General features: G+C 38.4%; 5 protein-coding genes across 5 annotated transcripts; 2 read left to right on the top strand and 3 right to left on the bottom strand.

Annotated features, from left to right (window-relative positions):
• Positions 1–10,960: 10,960 nt before the first annotated feature.
• Positions 10,961–12,657, top strand: ColSpa_06062 (cytochrome P450 monooxygenase aclL; the record flags this gene model as incomplete). The annotated part of the gene is made up of 3 exons (XM_049272274.1): positions 10,961–11,041; positions 11,126–12,423; positions 12,498–12,657. The coding sequence occupies 3 exons, from the start codon at positions 10,961–10,963 to the stop codon at positions 12,655–12,657; spliced, it is 1,539 nt and encodes a 512-aa protein (XP_049128231.1).
• A 1,542-nt stretch (positions 12,658–14,199) lies between these two features.
• ColSpa_06061 (uncharacterized protein) lies at positions 14,200–14,652 on the bottom strand (the record flags this gene model as incomplete). Its single annotated transcript, XM_049272273.1, has 3 exons — positions 14,200–14,343; positions 14,403–14,541; positions 14,600–14,652. 3 exons carry the CDS (start codon positions 14,650–14,652, stop codon positions 14,200–14,202), a joined length of 336 nt encoding a protein of 111 aa, XP_049128230.1.
• Positions 14,653–16,001: 1,349 nt separating this feature from the next.
• ColSpa_06060 (uncharacterized protein) lies at positions 16,002–16,849 on the top strand (the record flags this gene model as incomplete). Its single annotated transcript, XM_049272272.1, has 2 exons — positions 16,002–16,166; positions 16,214–16,849. The coding sequence occupies 2 exons, from the start codon at positions 16,002–16,004 to the stop codon at positions 16,847–16,849; spliced, it is 801 nt and encodes a 266-aa protein (XP_049128229.1).
• An 831-nt stretch (positions 16,850–17,680) lies between these two features.
• On the bottom strand, positions 17,681–18,489 carry ColSpa_06059 (uncharacterized protein; the record flags this gene model as incomplete). The annotated part of the gene is made up of 3 exons (XM_049272271.1): positions 17,681–17,782; positions 17,942–18,277; positions 18,328–18,489. The coding sequence occupies 3 exons, from the start codon at positions 18,487–18,489 to the stop codon at positions 17,681–17,683; spliced, it is 600 nt and encodes a 199-aa protein (XP_049128228.1).
• Positions 18,490–19,381: 892 nt separating this feature from the next.
• On the bottom strand, positions 19,382–19,645 carry ColSpa_06058 (uncharacterized protein; the record flags this gene model as incomplete). Its single annotated transcript, XM_049272270.1, has 1 exon — positions 19,382–19,645. One exon carries the CDS (start codon positions 19,643–19,645, stop codon positions 19,382–19,384), a length of 264 nt encoding a protein of 87 aa, XP_049128227.1.
• Positions 19,646–23,642: the final 3,997 nt, after the last annotated feature.

The raw sequence follows: 23,642 nt of genomic DNA, 5'->3' as shown, positions 1-23,642 counted from the left end.
AACAATTATTCTAACTAGACTAAATACCTTCCATAGCTCTTCAACAATCAACTTCATAATTCACTCTCTTATAAGTAACTCTTAGATTATCCTTCTATTATAAAGCTATAAAGCTATCTACGCCTAGACATACCTAACTAATCACTAAACACTAACAGACCAGCAAGATTACTAACAAGACTTACCTTACTATTACTAAGTATTAACCTTAGCTACCTATTAGCAGAAAACACCACTGTCAGATATCTAACTATAATACTATAACACCTTTACTATAATAGCTAGACCTAATTAGAAGGACCGGATTTAAAAGGTAAACTACTTAGCGTTTATTACCTATTACATTAATTATTTCACTACCTTTTTTATTAACTAAGTTACTAGATAATCTTTCTAGTATAATAGTATATAGAGAGATAGAGATATAACCTTTTAGTACGCTATTAATGTAGACTATCTCTATAAGTTTTATTAAAGCGTTAATACTACCCTTAACCTGATTAAGGTAATCTATATAAAAGCAGGTATTATAATTAGCCCTTAATAGCTTAATAAGTAAACTTATAGAATATATGTAGTAGAATTTATTAGATGCTATATCTAAGATAACGTTACTAATATTACAAAGAGTCTAACTTAGATAAAGGTTTAGAACAATAGTAAAGGCAACATTATTAACTATATTAACTATTTTTAGCGTTAATAAGTTACTAAAGAGTTTAATAAACTAAGAAACTATAGTAAAAATAACCTTTATAACAAGCTAAGGCTTATACTAAATAGTTATAACAAGAGACTTTAACAAGAAGTATCTAATAAGCTTAATCAAACTAAAGAAAATACACTAGAATTCTTTAATACTTTTCCTAGGACTTTTAAGCTTATTAAAAAGATATCTTTTTTAGTACCTTAAAATAATAATTTTACTAGTCTTTTTAGTTTAATATATTTCCCCTTAGATACTAGTACGCTACAAAACCAGCCAGGCTTTTCTACTACGCTAGCCCTAGAAGGTAACATAATAAGGTTATCTCCTAAGCCTAATTAGGCTTAGGATATAGACAATAAAAAAGAGGTTAGTAATACTAAGTCTAAGGCTACTATAAAGCCTACGCTTTTACGTTACCTTTTTAACCTTAAGTAATTATCTATTATAGCTTTTATTATATATATAAAGACTAAAGGATAGTAAAATACTTATAAGAAAGCCTTGTTTAATATATAAGAGTAGTACTATAAGCTAAGGGAGTATAAAGTTAAGTTTATTACTAACTATACTAAGAATAAATATGTTAATATATTTAAGAACCTTTATAAGATAATAGTAGTATAGTAATACCCTTAGTAACTATTTTTATAACCTATAATTACACTTAGATAAAAGAGTTATAAGTAATATAATTAGAGATAAGAGTAGAATACTAAGTTTAAGGAGAAGCATCTTAAGGCTAAGAGAAAAGTAGCTTATAATAAGGTAAATAGCTTAAAATACTTTTTTTACTACTACTAAGAGAATATTATAGGTCTAATTAGAGAAGATATAATAAGAAGAATTAGTTTTTGTTTTTATATATCGTTTACTTTTATACTTTTATACTTTTCTCTTTTTAATATATTATATAAAGAAGAAAACTAAAAGACAATTAGAAAAAGGTAAGGTTTTATGTTTTTCTTTTTCTTTTTATTAGCTTATAGATATAATTATAGGCCTAATTAGACATAATTAAGCAGAACCCTTCTAAGTATAAAAAGGGACTTTAGTTAAATACTATTATAGAAATTAGGATCTAGGTATAAAAGTAGAGAAATAAGCTTAATATCTTTAAACAAGCACTTAGATAAATATAAACAAATTTATTATTTTAATATTTAAATAAGATATATAATAAATAACTATTACTTTATTTCCTTAGGCTTAACTAGACCTCTAAGGTCTAAGAGAGTATTCTTCTCCTCTAGAGATTATAATATATATATATATACTACTTAATAATAAGGGTAAATCTGAACAGACTATAAGACGTAAAGGATACACTTTTCTGGTTTACTTATAGCCCTAATCAGGCCAAGGAGGACCTAAAAAAAGTAGTATTTTATGGTCTAGGCGTTAAGGTAGTCACTTAGGGTAATTAGTTACTCTAGGTATACTTGTAATGATACTGGGACCTTGGTGTTTAGTATAGTTTGTGTGTTAACTACCTACTTACTAGCTTCCTTTATCTTATACAGTTTTAATAACTAATAGATAAAACTTTATAAACTATAAATATACTAAGTAATAAAACAATTATTTATATAGTTAAGACTTAGAGACTATATAATACTTAATTATAAACACCTTAGACACTAGATAATCTTCTAGGCAAAATGTATCTAGGACTATTATATTAAGCATATAACGTATAAGTATAAACATTAGTTCTTTTTAAGAAGATATAGTATTAACGCTATCCTTAAAGTATATATAGATAACTAGTTAAAACTATAAGAACTTAAATAGGTAAATAAGTATAATATAATAATATTTACTTTTAGCCTAGAATACTTTATAAAATATATTAACTAGATTATTATATAATAAAAAGACTATAAAATAGATAAGTATAGAATTCATTATATTTTTTAGGTATAGGCCTAGAGGTATAAGAAGTAAGAACTTAAGAAATAAAAGAAAAATAAAGAATAACTTAGTTTATTTTACTTATAGTATAAAGACTACTAATAGTTAAAAAACAACAAATACTAACTATAAAGGTATTATAGAAGGCCTTTAAAGAAAAATCCTTTTACTTTACTATAATAAGTAGTAAAGAACACTTAAAACTTAAAATCTAGATTAATAGATAGTCCTTAGCTATAATAATTAACTCTAGTATATAAAAAAACTTTATATTACTATAATAAATAAACTAATAAAAAATACTATAAAAAAAAAGAAAGATAACTATTAGCTAAGAACTATTAAAAGAGATAAGGTTAAGTATAGTAAAGGTATTATTAATTTAGAAACTATATAACTCCTTATAGTTACTTATAACTATTAAAAATAACTTATCTTTAATATAATAAAGATAAAAGACTATAATATTATTCTAGGAATTTTATAGCTATAGAAGTATAATCTGTAAATAGATTAAAGAATAGGCTAACTTTAATAGAAAATAAACTTAGCTATAGGTTAATATTATATACTATAACCTTTAAGTAAACTAAAATAATATAAATATATTGTTATTATAAAGAAAATTAGACTTATAAAAGATAAGCGATTTAAGTCCTTTATTAATAAATAACAAGAAAAAGAACAACTTTCTTTAATTTTAAAAGAATATTATAAATATAAAAAACTATTTATTAAAGAATTAGAAATAGGTTTATTAGAATATAGTATCTATAATTGTAAGATTCCCTTTAAGGAAAAAGAACACCTGAAGTTCTATAAAATCTATAGACTTAATAAAATAGAATAGGAGGTACTTAACAAGTATCTTAAGGAGAACCTTTAAAAAGGTTATATTTAACTATTAATATCCTTAATAGAATATCTTATCTTATTTATACCTAAGAATAATAATAAACTATGACTTTGTGTTAATTACTAATAACTTAATAATATTATAATTAAGAACTACTATTTATTACCTCTTATATTTAAATTATAAAACTTATTATATAATACTAAATAGTTTATAGCTCTTAATCTTAAAGGAGCTTATAACTTAATTAGAATAAAGAAAGGTAAGGAATAAAAAACATGTTTTTATATTTATAAAAGTAACTATAAGTACCTAGTAATACCTTTTAGACTTATAAATATACCTATGACCTTTCAGACTATAATTAACTATATCCTTAAAGAATTTATAGATATATTTATTATAGTTTATTTAAATAATATTCTTATTTTCTGTTAAAATTTTAAGGACTATAAAAAGTATATTTATTAAGTTCTTTAGAAGTTATAAGAAACTAAGCTTTTAGTAAAACTAAAGAAAAGTATATTTTATAACTAATAAGTTAACTTCTTAGGATTTACTATTATACTTAGTAAAATTTAAATAAAAAATAAAAAGATTATAGTAATAAAAGATTAGCTATAACTATAAAATATTAAAAATATATAATCCTTTTTAGGATTTATTAACTTCTATTAATAATTCTTTAAAGGATACTTAGGAAAAATTAACCTACTTATTAAGCTTACTAAAGAAAATATATTCTTTAAATAGACTAAGAAATAAGAAAAAGTATTTAAGGAAATTAAGTAGTAAGTTCTATTTAAACTAGTCTTAACTATTCTAGATCTAAGAAAACTATTTAAACTTAAAATAGATGTCTTAGATTATATTATTAGTAGATAACTTAGATAATAAGATAATAAAGAAAGGTTATACTTTAATGTATTCTTTTCTTAAAAACTTAATAGACCTAAACTAAACTACTAAATCTATAACAAAGAACTTATAGTAATTATTAAAGCATTTAAGGAATAAAAGCCTTAGCTATTAAGAACAAAATATAAAGTTAAAGTTTATATAGATTATAAAACCTTAGCTTACTTTATTACCTTAAAAGTCCTTAATAAATAATAAGTTTATTAGTCTAAATTTCTTTTTAAATTCAACTTTTAAATTATTTATATTAAAGGAACTAAGAATAAAAGAATAGATACTTTAAGTAAAAGACTAGACTATAAAACCTTAGTATTAGAAGAAATACTTATTATCTTAAAGCAGAATAATAAAAGAGACCTTATACTAGCCTAAAAACTCTTAATAATTGATTAATATACTAATACCAGTATAACTAGAAAAATAACGCTTAAATAGATTAAAGAAATCTATAGCGCTAAAGTATATAGATACTAAGGTGTAATAAAAACCTTTAGGCGAATTTAATAACACTATAATAAACAAGTTACTTAAGTAGAAGTAGTTAAAGCAATTAAAGACTATAATATGTATAAAAAGAGCAAAAATAGTTCTTATAAGCTATATAGATAATTGTAACTACTATTAACGCTACTAAAAGCCTAGTACTTAATTTCTTTAGACTTTATTATTAAACTCCTTAAGTTAAAAGAACTACTTATAAAAACCTATTATAATAGTATATTAGTTATTATTAATTAACTTATAAAATATATATACTTTATTTTATATTTAGAGTTAAGTATAATAAAAGATTTAGTATATATATTTTTAAAATATATTATTAGTAACTATAAATTACTTAAGGAAATTATGTCTAATACAGATAAACTATTTATATTTAAGTTTTAAAAATCTCTGATTTTATAACTAAGAGCTAATTATAAGCTATTAACTACTTTTTACTTATAAATTAATAAACAAATAGAACAAATTAACTAAATACTTAAATAGTATTTATAATATTATATTAACTATAACTAAGATAATTAAGTACTACTATTATTAATAGCTTAATTTGTTTATAATAGTACTATAAAAGAAAGTATACTAAACTTCTTATTCTATTTAAATTACAGATTTAAGCTTATAGTATATAAAGAACTTTAGTAAAAACTATAAGTAATAAAGGCTATAGTAGACTACAATAAATTACAAGAAATCTAAGAAAATATTACTAAAGACCTTAAATTTGTTAAGGTATAAATAAAGAAGTATATTAATATATTAAGGGTTAAGGGACTAACTTTTAAAGAGAAAAATAACGTATATCTTTTATAATATAATATTAAAATAAAATAACTATATAATAAATTAGATTATAAAAAACTTAGACTTTTTAAAATTATATAGAAAGTCTTAAATATTAACTTTAAACTTAATTTACTAGATATAATAAAAATCTACTTAGTTTTTATATTACTTTACTTAAACTAGTATTATAAAGATTAAATATTAATAATTATATTATTATAGAACTAAATAAACTAAAGTATAAAGTTAAATAAATTATTAATAAGTAAAAGAAAAACAGAAAAATATAATATTTAATTAAATAAAAAAAAATAGATATAAGAATAATTTATAGGAACTAGTTAAGAACTTTTAGTACTTTTAACAGCTACTCTAGGACTATTATAACTTATAGATACTTTAGAACTAGACGCTTATACTAATAGCCTTAAATCTAAGAACTTATTACTAAGTCTATACAAGGACTAGTTTATGTTATTAAGAACCTATATAAACTATAACTCTTTTATTATTTTCTGTTTATAAGTATCTAATATTAACTTTAAAGTATTAGACTTATTAACTTCTTATATACTATAATAAAAAGGTTTAGCTTAATACTTATAAATAAGTTTTTAAGTTTTTTAAGTTCTAGATAAGTAGCTAGCTATAATAGCTATTAAAGACTATAGTTAAGTAAGCTTTTTATAAAGCCTTAAAAGCTTTTTATTTATTAGTTTTTTTTTTTTTTTACTCTTTTTACTAAGTATTTAGTTTTTATACTATAAGTAAGGTTAAATAAAAAGAACTATACTAAATTAAAGGATATATATAAGTAGAAGCTATTAAAACTTTATTATAAGGCTTTTTAGTTTTAATATAAGTTTAGTAATAAAAAGAACTTTTACTAAAATAATAAGTAGTTTTTATATAGAAATAATAAGTATAAAGTATATTAGTAATAATAAAATAAGCTTTAATAAACTCTAGAAATATAAAATACTTATAATCTTTTATTTTTATCTTTTAAGATTTTGCTTTTAATTTTGATTTTTTTATATAACTTAATATAATGTTAGTATTATAAATAAATAAAAAAATAAGTTTAATAACTTTTTAACTTAAGAGGGATAATTTACTTATAAGGTCTTAGGGGTAAGACCTTTAAAGAGGAAACCTAATGTTATAACCTAACAAACATAATATAACTAGGGTTACCTTATAGGCGCCTAGTAGTTATAAGACAAGGTTATATATAAAATAGTATAAGAATATATTAATCCTTTTCTTAGAATAGAAGAACTAAGGAAAATTATATGAAAATAAGAAGGATTAATAATAAATAAGTAGTCTATAACCTAGGACTAATATACTAAGGATTAGTCCTTATTAAGGACTAACTCTAAGAGATTAGTCTTAATAAGACAATAATAAGATATAAGGATATTTACTTTAATTAGACTAGATACCTTTTATAGCTCTTTAGTAATCAACTTCGTAATTCACTTTACTATAAGTAACTCTTAGATTATCCTTCTATTATAAAGCTATACAAGCTATTTATACCTTAAACAACTAACTGATCACTAGCTAGCTATAACCTAGCCAGATTACTAACAAGACTTACCTTACTGTTACTAAGTATTAACCTTAGCTATCTATTAGTAGACACTACCACTGTCGGATATCTGACCGTAACAAGATGTTAATATTATTTAGCTTATAGCTAAGTAGCTAAGACTCTTAGGACCTTAAGATATTAACTATAGTACTAGATAGTATATAAAGTACTAGTTCTCTTAAAAAAAGAATCTAATAGTATTAAGGTAACTTATTAATAGTAATATATAAGATTATTAACTTCTAAGCTAAAGGTATTAGTAAGTTAATATATAAGTTTACTTTTATTAAGGCTAAGAAAAAAAAGTATTATATAGTAGTAGAGATATTAAGTAAACGCTGGAGAACTAAAAAGACCTGATTACGTCTTAGAGGGTCACTTAATATTGCTGAAGTAGAGGTATTATAAGTAGAAAAGGGTAGTGTTAATACTAGAGGAGAGAATAACCCCTAGAAGGAGGGTCGTATAGAAGGTGCTGAACTACGCGTGCGATGATGTGGTAATTGTGGAAAGCCTGGATATAACGTATGAATATGTGAAGTAGTTTGGGATAGTGATGAGGAAGAGGGTGATAAGTAGTTTTAATTAATTTTGTATGTTGTGGCTGAATTGACTTATATAAAAGGTAGAAGAGTAAAGGAAAGGTAGCGACTTACTATGAGTAGCGACTCGTTATACAGATACGTTATCACTTTTCTAGACAAGCTATCTATAATAATTAAGTCTCTTTATACTATATCTATACAAAGAATAATATAGCAGATACATTTACTAAATCTGTTAATAAAGAAGTATTTAAATACTTTATAGAGACTATAAATCTTAATAAAAAGGGGTTTTTACCTAAAGGAACTATAGATAATAAAGAAATACTTTCTAAAAAAAAAGTAATATAGCTTAAATACTAAGGTTTTCCCTTTATAAATTCTTTTTCCTTTAAAGGTTTTTAACTATAACTATAACTATAACTATTTTTCTTATAACTTTCTTTATAAAAGGTTTTTATAAGTTTTTATATAAAGTAAGTTATATTTATAACTTAGATATAACTTAAAGAGAAAACTAAGAATTAAGAAGTAAAATTCTTATAATTCTTATATATAAATCTCTTTATAACTCTATAACTAAATGTCCTATAAATATATAGTTATTTTTTCTAGATTCTTCTTGAAAAACAACCTATAAAAGTATATATTACTATATATAACTATACTAATTCAAACTACTATAAACTAATGCAGTCTACTATATATAAACGTATATACTTCTAAGCATTATATATACCGGCGCTTATGCCTATCTATAGGTATATATAGGCATATATATACATATACAAGAAACATATAAGTACCTCTTAGCGCTTAGATATACGCTTAGATATACGCTTAGATACTATACGTATCTAAGGGACTTTCTATATAACTAAGAGATATTTCCTCTACTTAGACAGTGTTTAATAACAATGAAGCATAACGATACCTTAACGGTTAATATATATATATACCTTTTCTGTTTACCTTATTCTTCTCTACTTTTCCTTGTGACTATTATAAATAACCCTCTGTTATTCTTACTATAATAAGTAAAATTAAAGCTTCTTAGTATAAAAGACTTTTTAGTATAACCTCTTAAGTATCTTTAAGGATTTCTTACTTTATATAAAGTATAAGATTACTTAGTAGCTTAGCTATAAAACCTAAGTCTTATTTCTTTATTTTTACTAATTTATAATTATATAAAGTAATTATATAAATTACTAAGTAACTACTAATTAGTATTAAATAGAGATTTTTTTTAAAAGAACTTATTTATATAATTATATTTAGGTTAAAAGTTAAAGTAAACTAAAAAGATATTTTTTATAATTATTTTTTTAACTATAAGACTTAGCTTTTATATATAAGATATATAATCTTATATGTCCTTAAGTTAATTTAGTATAAATATACTTTTAATCCCCTTAATAGATAACCGAGAGCTAAATATCCAGTCTATGCCCTCTGCCATGATGTGTGTCCTTGAGTTGTGCGTGTCGTACAACCAGCTGGTGCTGTTATTCCAACAAGTACCCTATTTTAGTGCAGCTAAGCACCCGTTTGATGTTTTTAGCTCTCGGCGCGGCGTATTCAGAGCTTATCATTGAAGTTACTCACACTTTCACTCGAAATAATTCAGTAGAGTGCTTTAAGCGTTGATCTTGCATTCGGTTTCCAGGGTTCTGTTGATAGTGGCTCAATCAAGAGGTAACGCCGATGTAATCGTGACTGAAGGCGGTGCACCGCTCTTGGTGTTGGCTGCTTCGACCAGACATGGAAAGATTGCGCGACTGTCCCTCGAGAAAGATGCTATGGTTGACGCAAAGAATGCCACATAGACGATGCCACAGGCATGGGATCCCCAAAACGGGACGCCAAAACTCTTCGCAGAAGCCCCTAGAGACGCCTTGGTAGATGGGAACAACAATTTGGATAGCCCGGCCCCCCCTCTTTCTGCAGCTGCAGTAGGGCTAATACTCCATGTTAGGCCACCCTTAGTCATAGTGCATTTGCTATGGTATTCAAGCGTTGATCAGGGGATGTGCAAGCCAAGAGTTTAGAAGAAATTGCGATGGCTGATAGGAATGGACGCGTAGAGATGGGTTTGACTGCTTGGGTGCCCCCAATGTTACAAGTCGCTATACGGAAGCTGATAACATGGCAAGGATGGTTTGATAACGAAGACAGGGCACAGGTCGGAAACAAGACCTAGCCGAGAACAACAAAGCCGAAGTTGGGGCAATAATTGAACACGGGTTAATAAGGTGGCCCAGTTCGCATTGTTTCGGCAATGGTACGTCAAAGGCATTATCCTTGGAAAGTAGTATCGGATCTCACAATACTATTCTCACCTAGTTTAGCGCCGTCTTGTTTCCTCAAACAACTTTTTCGACTACTCTCACTACACTTAAACTGTCTTTGTAGCGGTACAGAGTACTCAACAAGATTCAATCAATGCGATCTGAGCGACAGATGTTTTGTCATTAACTTTATTCCTGACCAATGCGCCCCAGTACACGTAGGCCCTCCTCGGACGAGACAGTCTTCAAGCTTGGAACTAATCGCCGGTTAGACTAGCCAGTAGGGAAGTGTCGAACAAGGCACGTGGAGTGGATGTCTGGGGTTATTCATTCTCTGGGACGACTCAAGACCCTAGTGAGCTGCGTGGGTACTAGTTATCCGATGGCGTCGCAAAAACGACGCCGCAATCATGAGTGGATAACGGTTCCTTGCATACCACGAATGACAGTAAGTTGGTACCGACGGGCCGTGGAGGTCAAGTGGGTCATCCGGGTCGGGGATTACGAAACAAGCTTTTGGGTGGATTACACGGGGCCACTAGGAGAACGTCGGCAGTGGGATGCCGTAACCAACAAGCCGTTCTTTCCGGAATAGTGCACACAGAACGAGTGTGAAGTAGGCTGCAAGCCACGAGCAATTCGATCTTCTCTCTTCGCATTGCCCTGACAAAGGCGTTCGAAGATTACCTCGCCTCCGCCCACATTGATGCCTTGAATGGGGAGCCGCACTATGATGTACAAGTAGATAAAGAGCGCCGACATCTGCCACATTCCTCCGAGATTGACAATCTTTATACATCAAGCTGCTAGACGGTCGTTTGACGTCCATAATTGGCGACAATGACGGGGAACGCGCAATTCCTGTTCCCTACACTGCCTCATTTAACAGTCGGTGTAGTGTTGCAATCCATTGTAGCTCTGGTGCGTACTTTCTCCAGATTCTTTCTTCCATGCCGAGGTAAAACCAAGGTTATCTCTGGTTGAATTGCACGCCAACAATGCCAGGGTCATCTCTACATCTTGGGCCGCTGCTTATATAACATATATTTCCATCCGCTTTCCACGTACCCAGGACCCAAGCTGTGGGCGACAAGTCGCATACCATGGACTTATCACAGCATTGGAGGACACCTACCGGATGAGGTTTACCAACTCCATAAGCAATATGGCCCCATAGTCCGCATTGCGCCAGACGAGCTGTCGTACACCTCCGGAACTGCCTGGAAGGCCATATATGGGGCCAGGAACCCTGAATTCTCGAAATGTCTCGACGGCCGCGGTGTCGCCGGGCCCACCTCGCAGCTCAAGGGACCGAACATCAACATGGTTGTCTCAGAGCCTGTGCGACACGGGCGTCTCCGTCGTGCCATCGCCCCGGCATTCAGCGAACGAGCATTGCGTGGACAAGAAGAATTTATCCAGCATCACAGTGACAAGCTTATCGGCCAGCTTCGTCGCGCGGTGAGGAACAAGCCCGATGAACCGCAGAATCTGACGCGATGGTACAGCCTTGCAGCCTTCGATATCATCTCTGACCTAGCGTTTGGCAAACCAGCTGGATGCCTCGACTCGTTCGACCAGCCGTGGATACAGGTATTAGGCAACCGAACTCGCTCGCTGGTATGGATGCAACTGGCGATGCACTACCAGGTTGAGTGGCTGTTAGACGCCTTCAGTCCGAAGGGGACCATGGAGGCGCGGAGGAAACACCGCCTTCTTACAGAAAGGAAGGTTGAAGAGCGGATTGCCAACCCTAACGGGAAAGACAGAAGGGACTTCATGAGCTACATCATCGAAAACGAGTCTGAACGATTGACGAACGAGGAGCTGAACCAAATGGCTTCCTCATTCATTGTCGCGGGGAGCGGAACTTCGGCTACCGCCATGAGCGGCATATCGTACTTCATTGGTCGCGACCGTACAAGATATAACCGTCTGGTGCAAGAAATACGTACGGCATTCGCAACTGAGAAAGAAATCACTCTTGAATCGACTGCGCGCCTGCCATATCTCCGGGCCGTCATAGAGGAGACGTTGCGGCTTTACCCCCCGAGCCCGAGTACGTTCCCACGTTGGGTACCGTTCCGGGAGGGCGTCGAGCTTGATGGTTGTTGGGTCCCCCATGGTACGGCAGTCGGAGTGCATCCATACTCAGCGCACCGCATGGAGGACAACTTTCGAGATGCACTCGAATTCGTGCCTGAGCGCTGGCTAGACCAGACTGGAGGCACCAAGTATGCGAGCGATGACAAGGCCGCTATGAAGCCATTCTCATTCGGAACGAGAGACTGCGTTGGGAAGAAGTACGTGCTCCTCTTATGTTAATATCTCTAACTCACAAAACCGAACGTGTTACTGATGCTAGCGGTTTGGCTAGTCTTGCATACGCAGAGATTCGCATCATCATGACGAAACTACTGTGGAACGTTGATTTCGAGCTCGTTAACCCTTCTGAAGCGTGGATCGAGAAACAATCGACATTTTTGATGTGGGAGAAGGGGCCTCTGTACGTAAAGTTGCGGCCTAGAATCATGTAGGCTTCTGCCTCAAGACTGGCGATTCCGCAGTTGAGTGCCAAGCCGTGGGTATAAATAGGGGCCGAGAAAGTGACCTAAATAGCTTCTTTAATCTAAGAAGATACAAACACAAATACATCTCATTTTGTTTCTACAGTGCCGGGTCATAAGTCTGGGAACACCAAAAAGGGTAATCTAATCAACAGCTATATGAGGAGACACAGGACTTCTGGTGGTGCATTGTAAAGCGACGCCAAGTTAATGAGCCCTCTTTGTAACTGTTGATTGGGTTATCCTTTTGGTGTGTCCAGACTTATGACCCGGCGCTCTACGTGGAATATTGTCATACCTAAGTGAAACAGGACAGGTCCCTTGACCTGACACCAGCGCACGCACCCGAATGTGGCCGAAATACTTTGTACGGATAGAGCCATCGGAAAAAAAAGGTTCTCGGCCCAAACTGACGCACTGCACCGATTACGCTGCTCTCAAAGGGGATGAGATAAGAGATCAAACTCTATTATTATACATACTTTGGTAGTAAATGGGTTTAGGCACAAAGCAATCAGGAACGGAACCAGGCCCCTGGCACGTTCCGGCTAGGTACATCCCAGCACCGCCACACTGGGTCTATCGTGGAGAACTGGGGCACATCCAACCACAGGTCAACCCGAGTCGTTCGCGAAAGCAAGCTTGGGGTGACCTAGTCAGTCGACGTGCCTCTTGAGGCTTGACCACAACATCTACGATTCAGCATCACAGTGGTTGGCGTATGGCGATCACAACTCTTCTCAGACTGTTATTTGTTTGAACGATGATCTTATTAATCTAAGGGAAATCCCACGAGGCTCAGTACGACAACGGAGCGTGACCGAACAGTAAGGTCTTACGATAAGCCAGCCTGCTAGTGGCTACCTTCCGAAAAGAGCTTCAATCTCTATTACAATAGTGTTCCCGAGAAGCCTGTTTCTTGCGCGCATAGTGGCGTGTGCGGGGGCACGTCCTTAATTATGGCGCAATATCACCGTACTATGTCAGTTTGGGGAAGTGACGAAAGCTGCTCGCGTCATGGTCGAGTAAGCGGGAGGCGATGCGTCGTTACCCAGATAGCCAATTCAACCCACGTGTTAAAATGGTAAATCTAATTCTTTGTATGAAGCGCGTCATACGTATGGGTGATGTAGGGTATTGCATGTCGACACAAGTGATAGTTTAGATCGATGGATAATTGAGATGCTCTAAAGCCTCAAACATCTGCATTTACAGTACACGATACAATCCTATAGGTATAGAAAAAGAAGAAAATCCACCAGCGCTAACACTTACGTAGAAATAATAGAACCTAGTTGCTTCCACCAACTTCTGGAAAGCGACACCCAATCAAAGAAGCCTTCCCCTGCGTCAAGACACTACGATCGGATGACAGGCCAGGGATGATGAGTGGAGTCTTATGATGTATCACTAGCCTTATGGACAGGCATGCCTGACTAGCAAGAAGGGAGGGTCTTGATGTCGCAAGTGCCGCGCCCAGGGCTCCCGTCATTCCCACCGGCATCGGGACGCTTAGCATTTGCCACGGACTTCGTTGGGATCAGCCGTGCAATGGCCCTTACCGTCTGCGCATGGGAAGCCCGAGACGGCAACCTCGCGGCAGGCGGCTTCCCACTCGTTACCAGCGATTTGGTCAGTTTGACTGCTCTTAATGCACTAAAGCAAAAGGGGTTAGAATTGTGCGCCGAGCTCTCATTTGGCAGGAGTCCACTCACAAGTCCAGAGGCCGCATCGTATGCGCTTTTTCCCCATTTGTAGTTCTTGTTGGAGTAGGTCTCGCAAGCTGAAGTAGTCATGCGCGAGTTGTCACTTTCGCTGTTGCGGCATTTACAGCTGTCGTGAAGGTTGGCAAAACTAGAAGATTGCGTTAATTACCATTCAGAAGAAGGGGGCTCACAAGGATAAGACTCACGCAAAAGAGAAGAGAAGGAAAATGGCAGTGATCTTGGCGATGAAAAGCTGCATGTTGGCGGTGGCTGTTGCCTGAGTTCGCAGGAATGACTATGATGGCGTTGTCAAAGAATGGAAGGATATCGTATCAGTGATGGGGTCGAAACCGATAAAGGAATGTGGGCGAGCGTAAGTGAGGCTGGACAGACATTGAGAGCACGCGGTGGAACTAACTCAGGTTTATATTTACGGTGACTAACATTGACTTGCACCATACTCTTCCCTGCCCTTTCAACCGATGCGGTCATCATCTCCAGACCACTGGTCGAGATCATCTCCCGTTGCCAGGTACTCCTCGCTCCCTTTATCCGCCATAGAATCCACAATAGAGGTTGGTCGTACGCGTGACTATTAGATTGTAACCTCCGGGCGGTGCACTCGCTTGCATGGATCTTTTGTCTCAGCTGTCATCAGCCTTAATTTGAGCCCGCACGGGGAGCGTCCTGGGACTCTTTCATAGCCCCTGAGCCTCGACGCCTTGATATCACTTAGAAAAATCCATAACTAAGTAGAGAATATTTATTTGCGTCCTACAAGGGCATTGTGAGTCCTGAGGAGGGGAAACGGATTGTTGTGGCGGTGTGGTGCCAAAGTAAAAAGGTAGGGGTAGCAGAACAGCTCCTATCAGGTTATCTTGGCCGCGTTCCGAAAGTCAATTGGGCTAGATGCAGCTCGGCCGCGACCTGAATCATCCACGTCCTTAGTTGGGAACTTATTCTTCCAATCTGAAAACGGATAGACCACGACGATTGGCTTATTCGTGTTCGTCCCATCCATCTCCCACCCGGTAGCCATCTAAAGACTCCACATCAGGCCGGCGATCGGCGTCCTACCAGCATTGAGTCAGCGCATTGTCGTACTAGAGCTGGGCCTATCCCCGCTATCTCAGCGCAACGTGATAGATGTTGGGCTCCAGTCTCGCGGGGGAAAAACGGCATTGTTATGTCACCCTGGACAGCTGGCCCGGTCACTTGGATAGTTGTAAAAGGGGTTATGCTTGGAGCTCGAATGTGCTCATGCTGGCAACATTAGCATATGTGGGAGAGTAAACGACCTATCCACCACGGAGATTGATAGATTGCGGGCTCGTATCAAGACGCAATAGCTATCACGTGGTCATTGGTCAACTGACATCAAGGTTGGAAACGGGGAGCTTGTTCATCATTACTGTTTGATTCTCTTGTCTCCCTTCTTTTATAAATATGTACACCTCCCATTCGTAGTGTCAGATCGTTGTCTCCAAGGCTAGTCCGTTCGTCATTATTCTTCTTGCAAAACAGTATCTTCTTATAAGCAAGGGTCCCTCAATCTTGCTTCGATAAGTCGCTCTTCTATACTTTGCGCACTCATCTCAATCCGTCGAGATGCGCTTCTCTATACTTGCCGCCGCGGGCCTCATCGGCGCTGCCACCGCCGCTCCAACTTCTAGTCCACCGGCCCTCAACTGGGACGATGTAGTCGTCGTGCTTAACGATGGGTCCACTCAGATCATGAAAGCTGCCCAGTACGACGCTATCGAATCTCGCGCCGTTCTTCCTCCCCTTCCTGCTGACCATGGCACCAATCTTTCCGACAGCCCGAGAGTATCACTCGCCGTGATGATTGCAAGACATCTACCGAGGCTCAGATCCTTTCTGACGAGGAGTTCCTCGCCCCAGATGTCGCCATCTCACCCGTCGTGAGTTCTAATGGCGCCATTCCCGACATCTCCGTCGCCAACGGCTACCAAGTCTCGAATACGGTCACGGTATCAGTTGGTGTTGATCTTACGGTTATCGAGAAAGTTCTTAGTTACTCTCTGTCCGTCAGCTATGCTCAGAGTTGGACCACCACAGAGACCAACACCCTTCGTTTTACTATGGGGGCAGGCCAGTATGGGCTCGTTGTCTCCCAACCTAGCGTTCGGCGTGTCACTGGGAACATGCTTACCGGCTGCACCGACAAATGGGATTCGAAGCCTTTCACCTCCGACACCTATACCAGCCAGTCCTACGGCAACCTTGCCTGGGTCAAGGGTGTCATCCGCCTCTGCAACAGCACCACCTACCCGTTCCCTACTGCCTCGGCGAGGGTGAGCACAGATAAATGGCTCCACCCCATGGCAGCAAGACAAATCACTGAGCACTTGGAAGCCGAAGCTCGCGAGCTGTTCTGGCAACTTTATGAAGGAACGGTGGCCCGCCAACCCAATAGGGACGTCTGGAACGCATAGGGCTCTTAGGGTCTATTTTGAGACTATCTGGAACACATCACGAAATTATGTCAAACATGTACACACTTGCTTTGTTATACCATGTATGCGTCGCGATTTCAATCTTATTTTCTTTGTTTTTGTCTCTTATTTCTGGAGCAGGAAACTGGGGTTTAGGCACTAAACTTGGATGACGATACACCAAAGCGATTGGATATCGATGTAAATCTTACCATTGGCCTAAGCGGTCACTTATGATATTGGACTATCTATATACCACGGGCATGGCAAGCTTGCTTAATGACATTAGTTTCCAACAGACCAATTTTTCCGGGTGATTGAGGTTTATGCGGAAGGAGTAGGCCTGGATCACATGGCGTGAATTCTTGTCCATAACAACTCCTGTGCCAGAAAGATTCAATGCGGCTCAGAGAGATTGCGGTTGTATTCTTCCGGGCCGGACTGAGTGTAACGATGGAGAAAGTGACTAGGTGAATCCATTCAGTTCCAATGTTAATTGAAATAAAATAAAACTGACGCCATAGTCACCAAGTGGAGACTCTGACTGATGGTCCATTTGAAAGCTGCGTAGTGTCATTTGTTACATCAATATAGCGGTGTACCTGTAAAGTTAATTTTAGGTTGAAAAATGAAACAAGTCATGTCCTTATACCCACTCGGAATAGTAGTCATGGACCTGGCCTCTAATGTGAAAGAAACGTATTAGAGTTTGCCACATTGGAGCTGAATTCGTTTCGCTTTCAGGAACATTTCACTGAATTATAAGGCTGCATGATTACTATGCTTTTAGCTACTGCGGATATTACCATGCGTCACAATTACACTTGTTCTCTATTGCTTCTCTCGCTCAGCCTTCAGCTTCTGGTCCTCCTCCTCGTTCTTGGGGACCTTCACAAACGCCGGTACAGTGACAGCATTCAACTTGCGCAAAGCCTGCGGATAAGTTAGCAATGTTTATCTGGAATCGAAACCGCCTACCCAGAAAGGCCGCCACAGTGAAATTCGACAGAACACAGCAACACCCGCCTGGCTGAGTAGCCAAACGAGCGTCTGGGCTGCGCTAAGGAATGACACCTCAAGAGAACTGCGTACCTGTGAAAAAACTCCGTCGGGAAGATTATTGTTCCACTTGTCGTTGACCTTGACGATTTTGCCATCTTCTCCGACCTCGATTTGCACGACGCTTTCCATGGTCTGTTCCGTTTTGACGCCCTTGACGGTGTAGCTGTTCTTTAGCTCAAGTTCAATCGGGTTACCAGCTGACGTGACAGTATGCGATTGAATCTTGATAGGGTTGAATAGTGCTGGTAGCCCGTACCACTGAGCAGCGTACTTGTCGTACCCCTCGGCGACGGTGATGTTGTCCTGAAAGGTAGCGTTCTTGGACCACAGCGACAGGTGCTTCAAAGTCGGATTACCCTCAAAGAGCTGTGGGAAGCATTAGCACATTTCCTTGGATGAAATGGGGTCATCCATACATCGAGAACGCTGCCGACCAAAACCTTCTGCTGCTGTGACAGGGAGATGCCAGACTTCTGGTTGATGCTGTTGTTCTTGATTCCGATAGACTCAAAGCTGGGTGCGTTTGAATCGGCGGTGGCCTGAGCCTTGGCCGTCTCAGATGGAGTGCCTGAAGCCATGTTTCTCTGAACTTGTTTTGCAAATGACTTAGTTTCTGGGTGAGTAGCGATTTGCTTTGCAATGTGTTTGGCGGTTGAGTGCATGAAGGCGATGGTGGGAGTGAAGCGAAGATGCTCAAGATAGAAAAAGACTTGTGAGCTGTTTTGTTGTAATCAGTGACTATGTTGTGTCGTAAGTTTCACAGACATGTCGTGCGCATATTCGTCGCGTCACTAGGCTGACGTGACACTCGGCGATGATGAGCGCTGACGTCATGACTTGGACTTGGAGAAGTGTTGAATGCATCTTTCCCAAAGCACATTCCTACCTGAGAAAGGGGAATTTTACTCAAGGAGGACTAAGCCACACACTGCATTCAGCCAACCATCCGATTGGTGTTCCTGCCGCGTTGTTACTTCCATGTGTCCCGCCGTCTCTGCGCCGGTTGCAATTCCGTGCCTGAACGGCAGCTGGCTCCGGACCCGCTTGACATGGTCCTTCATCGAAATCACGGCACTTGCTGAAGTTTTCATTCACTCCTCATGCATGGAATCGAATAGAGATGTTCTTTGGCACAATGCTTCCACTGTTTTGTTTGTTACAACCAGAATAGTATGATAGGGGTCGAAAACGTAATTACATGCAACCTCTATGAACCATGTGCAGCCTATTGCGCGGCTAGTGTCGTAATATGTCCATTGTTCAAGTCGTTATATATATTCGGAGCGTTATATACGTCCAATGTCGTATGTACAAGAGAGAGAAAAACCCAAAAGGTATCCGAACTCATCTCCCTCGTTAATCAATGCGCACCGCGACACACGGGCGAGGGTGTCGGAGAAGCCCTGCTCCAACCCTGTCGTAATTGTTCATTACTGTCAAAATGATGTTATAAGCCGAAATGAGACGGGCTTATTTGAAGTCGCCATAGCCATTGCAGCGAGACAGAGGAATGGACTCTTGCTTCTTGGCGCAGACGGTGATTGCGCCAGCAACCCAGTCAACACTCTCGTAGGAGCCTTCCTCATAGGTATTGGCGATCCAGGTGCCAGTCTGCTTCATGCTTTCAACACATCCCTGGAAGGCATGGCCGTAGCGGCGGTTGGTCCAAGGAGTAGAAACTACGATGCCGGTCATGCCCTCCTCAATTATGCCACGAATCAAACACCCTTGCATGGTAGTCTAGGTGCGGCCAAGGCTGACTCCGAGGCTGCCGCTGAAACGTTCCTTGATCATCTTGAGGTCGAGGCCAGCGCTGACGGTTATGGTGTTGGCAACTGAATAGGACTTCGTGATTAACCGCATCAGCAGATAGTGGCCCTTGAGCACATTACAATGTAAGAGCAGACCGAAATGCATGGGCCAAGAACTGTCTTTGGCTGCAGGTTATCAAACTCTTTTGGTTACCGGAACGAAATTGTCAGTACCTGAGCTCAGAGATACTGCTTGGTTAACAGAGAATCTTGGCGCGACTCTCTCAAGATCACGCAATAATTTGAGAGTCGATGGATGGGTTTTTTTAGCGATGGTATTGCCGAGAGCTTTGCACTAGACAGGGATCACCAGTCGAGATGGTGCACCATCTTGCTGGCATTCCCCAAGATCCCGCAGTTTGAGTTTCAAATAGTTGGATCATCTCAGGTAATCATCCTCTTAGAAGTCGCCTCAGGCGTCAGATCCTTGGTGTCTCCGTCATGGCTGGCCGTTGTAAAGTCAGGTACCTGGAGGTTGTTGTGGTGTGATTCGCTACGCAGGAGGAAAGATCAACGACAATCAATCTAATCAATGTAGTATCGAGAAGTTCGTCTCCATGCCTCTGCTTAGCTGGGTACATATTGGTCTTCATGACTCAGCTCAATTGTGGATCTATTCGCAGCAAGCCGACAGAGGCTACTTTTGCTGGTGCGAGATTGCCCCTAAGATACTAGGTATGCACCGTAGCTCTTGTTGACACATAGATGAGCTTAATGAGCCGAGTTGAGGTTGAAACTCATGTAGTGCTTGCAGCACTCAGACGTAGCAAGAAGCTCATGTTGATTGGAGTAGCTCGAGGTGGTCGGACAGCACTCTGATTAGCTTTAGCTGAACTGCACTCACGCCGCGGTATATTCCAGCTTAGACAACAACAGAAACATTCTCAATATGGTCTTGAAGAGGTGGGAAACCTAGCCATTTGGAGCCTTGGTTACATAGTAGTCATTATCCCATCCTGGCTGTACACGGAGGCGGGTTGCCGATCCTGATTATCCCCTCCAACCAATCCAAACCAAGACCAAAATTGAGACAAAGATGACATGAACGGGAGCCACCATATGATTGAAAACGATTCGAAAAGCAGTGGGCCAGCTTTTTCGACCCATAAAGCATCATCAATGATGGGGCAGCTAATAGGTGTGGGAGCTGCCGCGTCATATTCTATGTTATTGGCACGCCATCAACTCTTCCGTGCATATCGGTCCCCAGGTTGCGATGGCACATCTATAACCTTTGTTCAAGCAAGGCCAATGGCATCTCACCGAAAAAAGGTTCCAAGGAAACATCCGATTTTCATTGATCTCACAAAGGATAAGATCAATGAAGCAGGAAGTATTACCCATGTCTTTTAAGGCTGTCGTCCTTGCCATCTCCCGAGGTATGTCCCTGATGTATCAGAGTTAGCTAACGCAAAAGCGAGAGGCAGGGCTTTTGTTACAGTCGGAAGATCTCCGCTTATGACTTCTGATACCATGATGTGCTGAAGAACAGCGTGGGGCCTTGTTGTCAAACCGATTGCCGACTAGTGTTAGAAATCCGGGACCTGAATGCTTTCTTCTTCAACCCGAGGTCTCTATGGGCAATCATCCAGCAGTGATCTCTAAGCCTGGCTCCAACATTCACCTCTCCAATAAATGCGAAAAACGTTACTCTTAACACAAGATAGTCGCGCGCTTTCATTTGATATGCGAGTACTTTCCCTCAGCAGCTCGAGGATTATTTTGAATTACCCGTGAATCGATTTGGAAAGCTACAGCACATTTTCAGATCAGGTTGCCGTTACCAAACCTAGATACAGTATGAAGCCTCACATTCGTTAATGCTGATCATATATATGTCCAATATTCTACCACAATATCGACTGGAGATGGTTTGATCAGCATATCGCTCACCGTGATTAATACCCAAAAGATACTGTATCATCATCCCACACACATCAGAATCTCAACAATTGCGCCACGAGAAGCTGAGATGACGTATTGGTCAAAAAATTCTTTTTCACTTCATGTGGACCGGGGGATCAACACAAGTCAGTTCAATAGCCTCGTAGATATTCTCCGGTACTTTTGTGACATCGCCGTGTCATTTCATCCACGTTAGAGAGCCTTGGCAGAGACATATAGCAAGTACATCATCGCCGCATTATCAAGCACAGACTTTGTGCTTGATAGATACTCACTACCCAAGTTAGACACAATTAGTACTATGAACTGAGTTTACCATAAACCTATCAATAAAGCCAGCAAGTGGTTTTTCCTTTCCTATTGTGAATAATTTGATCCCCTCAATGGATAACCGAGGGCCGGGATCCAGTCTGTGCTCTCTGCCATGGTGTGTGTCCTTGAGTCGTGCGTGTCGTACAACCAGCTGGTGCTGTTATTCCGACATACGCCCAGATTAAATGGCTGTGGACATGATATTTATAATTCGAAGTATGACCGTGTCAGAGGCTGGAGTCGTACAGAGTAACGAGGTCGACAATAGGCACAGGTAAGGGTAGGTGTTGACTGTTATTCCAATCTGCCTTTACCCCTAGGTCCACCGCAGCTACTCCTTATATGCCCCCCAGGCCCCCCCCTTTTAGCCAAGCCCAGTTCCCCTGGCTATAACACTAATCCAGCGGCATTATTCTATCGCCTTTCTTTAACATTAGTCTTAATAGCTAGCCTTTATCGTCAAAGTCTATGTTAAACGCTTAGCTAGAACCCTTTTATACTTCTTTAACTATATGCTAGTGCAGCCCTAGCTACCCCGCCAACGACCCCACTAGTGCCGCGCCGGTGCCCCCCCTCTGGGCGCCTGACAGACCGTCACACCGAGAACGTAGATATGCTCTTAATAAAGCCTAGTTAACATCAGTTTCACATTTATTGTGCTTGGAGATTGGGTCTTTTCTGCCACTACTCACAGAATCATCAAGTTAGCTGCGGTCATGTTTCTGTCTTGGAGCAATACTTTCCCGTATAGCCTTTCCACGTTAGAACTTTCCTTCACCTGTCGAACAGCAAGTGAAGAGCACTTTTGGTCAATTGACAGTCTTTCCGCGGAATTTTCAACTGTGTCATTGTTCTTATTGATCATTGTCTTTCTCCTCAAGGTGATGATCGTTGCCACGCCTTGAAAAGACCTGAAAACGCCACAACAGCCGCCTTTTCGCTGAGGCTCACCATTGCACTATGACCAAGAGCGTCATCGAGTTTCTAATGGTCAAACATCGTCCCAAATAGCGGGTTTCCTGTTGTGTGGGGTTGTCATTTCCATAGCAGACAACAGAGCACACTTTGTCAGGTTATGAGGGAGATCTACCATCCATCCAATCCATGATGCCACCGACAATAGTGACATTGACAAACGCTATGTTCCTCAATAGAAACGATAGATAGTGGCGTTTTCTTTTCATGTGTGTTATGGGCTATATGAAATGCTATAGAACGGCCAAGATCTCGCCTCAGCCGTAATGGGCGGACAAGCCAATAACAAACCCTGGTACATCGTCATCAGCGAACATGCGAGCGTCAGCTCCCAAGAATTATTGACAACACCTGACTGGGTGCACCACAGAGCTCGGGCGTATCGGTTATGCACAGTTCTCAGCGAACCAATCGCATTCAGGAATTCTTCCAACCATCCTTTCATCTCCTATCAATTAGCCATCATATGACCCCAAAAGCGCTCACGATGTGATTTTACGCTCGTTTCCTCAGCGCCGCAAACAGCGCAGCAACCCAGCTTGCAGGTTTTCCAGAAGTAATTCGCCAAACTCTCGTGGGATTGGCGGCAAAACTGTCTCCGCACGAACTAGATTTACTGGACGTTCAGAACCGATTAACGATGACATCAAGCCTGGTATCGGTCGGGCGAGAGTTGCTCAGCCACAGAACGAGACTCTTAAACTGACTGCATTATGCTGCTTTTGGAC

Source organism: Colletotrichum spaethianum, assembly GCF_022836535.1.
Source record: "Colletotrichum spaethianum MAFF 239500 DNA, contig14, whole genome shotgun sequence".
Taxonomy (NCBI): Eukaryota; Fungi; Ascomycota; class Sordariomycetes; order Glomerellales; family Glomerellaceae; genus Colletotrichum; species Colletotrichum spaethianum.
This window is presented reverse-complemented; position numbering and strand designations above follow the sequence as displayed.